At 49.0% G+C, this 5,311-nt stretch overlaps 1 protein-coding gene across 7 annotated transcripts in view; it reads left to right on the forward strand.

The window, feature by feature from the left end:
- Positions 1 to 380: 380 nt before the first annotated feature.
- Positions 381 to 5,311, forward strand: part of Pex5 (peroxisomal biogenesis factor 5) — a 19,371-nt gene continuing 14,440 nt past the window's right edge. The window contains exons 1-6 of one of the 7 annotated variants that reach the window (XM_013511631.1): positions 381 to 481; positions 573 to 1,195; positions 2,084 to 2,315; positions 2,617 to 2,652; positions 2,951 to 3,083; positions 3,292 to 3,423. In XM_013511631.1, the coding sequence (XP_013367085.1) occupies positions 2,169 to 2,315; positions 2,617 to 2,652; positions 2,951 to 3,083; positions 3,292 to 3,423 (448 nt within the window). In that variant the 5' untranslated portion in view covers positions 381 to 481; positions 573 to 1,195; positions 2,084 to 2,168. The other 6 variants (XM_013511632.1, XM_013511628.1, XM_013511634.1 and 3 more) reach the window with 6 other exon arrangements.

Below are 5,311 nucleotides of genomic sequence, written 5' to 3' on the forward strand. Positions count from 1 at the left end.
AAAATATCCCTGCTGAATTTTTGAGTTAAAATGGGCAATGACACTGGTTTTGTGAAGCTATTAATATCTATTTCATAGGGGTGCTACGAAGATTAAAAGTGCTAATGCACATAAAGTGCTTAGCGCAACACCTGCATTTTAATAAGCATTCCATAAACACCACTTATTACCATTCTCCTAAGAACTGGGCGTGCAGTCAGCGCTAATCAGTTGCTGTGGAGTGATACTTGGAAACGCTCTCTTCTTGCCTTGCCATTTTACCATATTATATGCTTTCAATTAAACATTACTTTCTCCAGGGATCCTCTTTTATAAAGTATGCAAATCCCAGAGCATACCCCTTCCTCCTCGCTGTAGTTTCGTTTTCGAAGTTCTAGGCATTTTCCTTACAACGGGAACGGAAGACACTCAAGGACTAAGATTTGTGATCTCCAGGAGAAAGAGGGGACAGAAACCAGGGTTTCTGAGAGATGGCGAAAAGGTAAGAAAAAGCAGAAATGTTCCACAACCTTCTGGTTTGGCCTACCATTCTGTCAGTCCACTTCGTGCGAAAGAAAGCTTTGTCTTCACAGGGATGAATTTACTCAGCCACACCCCTGTAGGAGTCCGGCGGGTCTCAGGAAATCTGCAAGATGACCAGGAAAGAAGCCTGCCCCAGAGCGCCACCTGTTGTCTACCGCCTCCTCTCCCGCACCCCGGGCTAAGATGATACCGTACTTCTACATTTCTGGCACTACCGCATCCTAGCTCATCTGCACCAGAACGCCTTTGGTTTTGGACCCAGATTAGATATCCAGTGGCCAGGGCTTATTTCCCAGTGAACTTGAGGGTTGACACCTGAGCTAGTGCTCTGGCAGCTGGTGGAGCCTGAGGCTTGGACTCCTGTTCCGTGATGAAAGTACTTCATCTCTCAAGTCTGTGTTTTCCCAGCCTGGGGCGGTGGGAATAAGGCCATTGTGACCTTGACCCACTGGTGAAGCAGGAAGGAGGGGACAGGAGTAACTCAAGCACCTTTCTTGCTTGAGGTCGGATCCTATTTTCGTCTCCGGAACTTGTCATCATCCAGCGCTACTTCCCCCCTGCACAGAGGTGGCCGAGGGACTGTGAGCCGACCGCTGCCCTAGAGGGACAAACTGGAAGAGGCAGGCCTAGGAAGCTGGAGAAGTCCACGGAGTTGGGCCCCAGAAAACCTCGTGTTAGGACCTTTCTCTTACATGAGCTTGGCAAGATCAATCAGAGGGGGATTGAGAGGGGAAACTGAGGCCCAGAAAAGACAGGGAATCCTCTTCGGTTTCAGTGCGCCCCCAAAGAAGAGCTAAAATGGGCTGAGCACAGAATTCCACATCCTCAGCTTTCCCCCAAAAGCCTAGAAGCTCACTTTAGCTCTGTATTTCTTGGGGGTCCTACGGTACTCCAGTTTCCTCTTAAAAGTGCTCTGCCCCTTTAAGACTCGCGGCTCCTCCTGTCGCGCCGTCGCTGACGCCATCTGGAGGTCCCGCCCACTACGCAGCGTCCACGGCCCTCGGCCTCGGCGCGGCGCTCACGGCCCCTTTAAGTCTGGCCCCGCCCCTGGTCCCGCCCCCGTGGCTCTCCCCCTGGCGCTCCGGGTGCCCGGGCGGGTCGTGCAGCTCGCGGGGTGAGCGAAGGACCCGGGGCGCGAGGACAGCCGGGCTCCCCTGACCCTGCGGTGGCCGATCGGGCCCAGGGCCGGGGAGCGGCCGGCGGGGCCGCGGTGTTGGGGTGGTCGGCAGCCAGAGACGGCTGAGCCGAACGGGGGAGGGGCTCAGGTGTTAGGGGGAGGGGATGCCCCGGGGCTCCAGGCGAGGGGCAGAGCGGGCCGGGTTCGACTGGCGGCGTTTCAGCGGCCTCTTGCCCAGCCGGGTGCCCGTCCAGTCGGTGCAGCGGCCCTCCGCGTCCCCTGGGGTGCAGACCTTCTTTGTGGAGACGGTTGCTGGCCGGTAGGGTGCCCGCTCCCCCACGGGGTCCTGGCCAAGGTGGGGCCGCAGCGAAAGGCATCGGGCGGAGGGGGCCCGTGGCCGGCGTCCTGGCCCGCGTGGGACAGTCGTCTGCCCATCCCCTTTAGGTAGCGGCTGAGTTGTTACCTGGGGAAGGTCTGGCTTCGGGACCTCAGTGCTAGTCCTGTGCCCGTCAGAGAGGTGGTGGTCACCATGGCAATGCGGGAGCTGGTGGAGGGCGAATGCGGGGGTGCCAACCCACTCATGAAGCTGGCCGGCCACTTCACCCAGGACAAGGCCCTTCGGCAGGAGGGACTGCGGCCTGGCCCCTGGCCCCCGGGAGCCCCTTCCTCTGAGACCGTGAGTGTGCTTGAGGTAGCTGGGATGGAGGGTACATTTGCACATTTAGGGTGACTGCTCTCTATTGTGTTGCAAGTAATAGTGGTTACCACTTAGCACTATGCTAAGCACTGTGCATCTTTACACTGATGGAGGCCCATATTTTATAGATGAAGAAATTGAGGCTTAAGGAAGGTTGGTGACTTGCCTAAGGTCAAGTGCATGGTACAGCTGGAATTTGACTCCTGTGTGTGACTCGTGTGCCTGTGGTCTCTTCACTCTACTATATTGTTTTCCTTTTTTTTTTTTTTTTTTTTTTAAGGTCTCCAAGCCTTTGGGAGTAGCCTCCGAAGATGAGGTACATACCGCAGTCCCCATTCTGTCCCATTTTTCTCTTGCTGTTTGTGATTTTTTTTTTTTAACCTTTACACTTAGTTTACCAGTATTTTAATCTTTGGACTCTTCTGACCAATGAGCTTTTAAAAGAATTCTTGGTGTTTATAAATCTATAGAAAGAAAAATCTATTTTCTTCTGTTTCTCCAGTTTGTATTTCCCTTTCCTTATATGTGACAGCCGTATTCCCATCCAATGGGTCCTGTCTCTTTCTGGGGCCTTCTAACCTTGAGAGTTTATTTCACCATCTCTTTTTTGACAGTTGGTGGCTGAATTCCTGCAGGATCAGAATGCACCACTTGTGTCCCGTGCCCCTCAGACCTTTAAGATGGATGACCTCCTGGCAGAGATGCAGGAGATTGAACAGTCCAACTTCCGCCAGGCTCCTCAGAGAGGTGGGTCCAGAGCCTGGTGAGAAGAGAGATCACTGTTTTCTGTGCAAGCGAGGCCCAAGGGCCTCCATATTTGGAGCTACCAGCATTGGGGAACTGAGATGCAGAGGAGATAGAAGGGACAGTGTTTTCATGTGAACTTAGAGTGCCTTAGACACAATGGGATGATATGTATATATTTTGTTTTTTCTCTGTCTCTGTGTCTTTTAAGCCCCTGGTGTGGCAGACTTGGCCTTGTCTGAGAACTGGGCCCAGGAGTTTCTTGCAGCTGGAGATGCTGTGGATGTAACTCAGGATTATAATGAGACTGACTGGTCCCAAGAATTCATTGCTGAAGTTACAGGTGAGCCTTGGCATTTTTGTAGGGCATCAGACTTGACTTTCTTAGGTGATAATAGGGAATTGAATGGAAACTTACATTAGAGGAGGACTGGGTTTGAACTGGGTAAGGGATTTGGGATAGAGAATGAGGAGTTAGGTCTACCTCTTTTTTTGTCTGGAACTGTATTACTGTAGTTCAGTGGAGAGGAGCCGGAGATTGAATGAGTGGCAGAGTTGCCCGGAAAGAGGGAAGCATTCACCACAGTGCCTGGGATTCAGGTAGTAGGTCATCGTCAGCAGGCTTGGGGCCTTGGAAGGTGTGATTGTGGAGTTCAGAGGCCCTCTGTATCTGTGGGTTTGTCATCTGTGGACTCAATCAAATGTGGATTGAAAATATTTGGAAAAAATTTTGGTGTGTGCCAAATGTGTGTAGACTTTTTTTCTTATTGAAGCAATATGAAAGCTATTTACATAACATTTACATTGTATTAAATGTTGCAAGTAATCTAGAGACGATTTAAAGTATTTTGGCAGATATATGGCTATATGCAAGTACTTTGCTGTTTTATATGGGAGAGAGACTTGAGAATCTGTAGATTTTGGTATCTGTGGGGTGAGATGGGGGTTCTGGGACCACTCCCTTAGGGATACCAAGGTGTGACTATGTGTGGTTTTGGGCGGCAAAGGGCATACTACGATGACAAAAATTGATAATAGCTAACATTGTGCTGCACTATGTATTAGTCTTTTTTTCTTCTTGAGACAGTGTCTTGCTATGTCATTCAGGCTGGCCTTGAACTCACTATGGAGCCTAGGCTGGTCTGGAACTCACTGCGATTCTCCTGCCTCAGCCTCCTGATGCTGGGATTACAGGTGTGCGCCACCATGCCTGGCTTTTTTTAATGTTCTAGTCTTTGTGTTAAGTACTTTGAAATGCATTATTTCATCCCTTTGAGAGCCCCACAGATAGTTACTGTTTCTAATGCTAGTTTGTAGATAAGAATGCTGAAGTTTAGAGGCAAAGCAATTAACTCAAGGTGATGCAGGTTTGTAAGTGGTGACTGGGATTTGACTTTGGGTAGATTCAGCTGTTGGGCTGTTCTGCCAGGCCTGCTTGTGCTCTTTCTTGGGTACAGACTTGAGAGGGTTGCAGCCTGATTTTCTGTCTTTGAGAACGTTCATTGCTCATTGCATTCCTTGGGATTGACTCTTCTTCCCCAAAGGCTGTCTGCTGAGGAAAGGAGCAAGGTAGGGGGAAGCAATTATCTTCAGCTGTTCTCTTTCTGATTGCTGATAAAGAGCAGCATAGTTCACCTTTTCCCACTTGGAGAAATCAAGAATACAGTAATAAGGTACAGATGGAGAAAGTTACAAAGATTGTACACTAGTGGTGGCGAACCTTTTAGAGACTGAGTACCCAAACTGCAACCCAGAACCCACTTATATTGCAAAGCGGCAACACTGCAATTAAACCTGAATACCGAAGTTTTAGTTTAGGAAAAACAGCTCATACTTTAACATCTTTTGTCTTAAAAGAAAAACATACATGTGTGCCATAGGTTCACCACCACTGTTCTAGACTGCCGAGGAAATCACATCCTCATAGTTCCTGAATCTTTTTGAAATGATTAATGGGGTTTAATTTGTTTTTTTTTTTCACCATTTTTATTCTCCTAAAGGTAGGTCTTCCTGCACACACGAGAGAAGAACCCCAAAATCTAATAAGTAGACTTACCTTTTAGAATCTCTTGGTCTTTTTCTTTAAATCAAGACTCACTTTCCCAACTGTAGCTGGAGGTAAGGTAGGATAATAAGGTAGAATGAACTTGTGTTCATTAATAGTGCTAAACATTGCATATTCTTAAACTCATTTGATTGTCACATGACACTTAGCAGGTAGATGGGCCTTA

Source organism: Chinchilla lanigera, unplaced genomic scaffold (assembly GCF_000276665.1).
Source record: "Chinchilla lanigera isolate Chin_1 unplaced genomic scaffold, ChiLan1.0 scaffold00012, whole genome shotgun sequence".
NCBI lineage: Eukaryota > Metazoa > Chordata > Mammalia > Rodentia > Chinchillidae > Chinchilla > Chinchilla lanigera.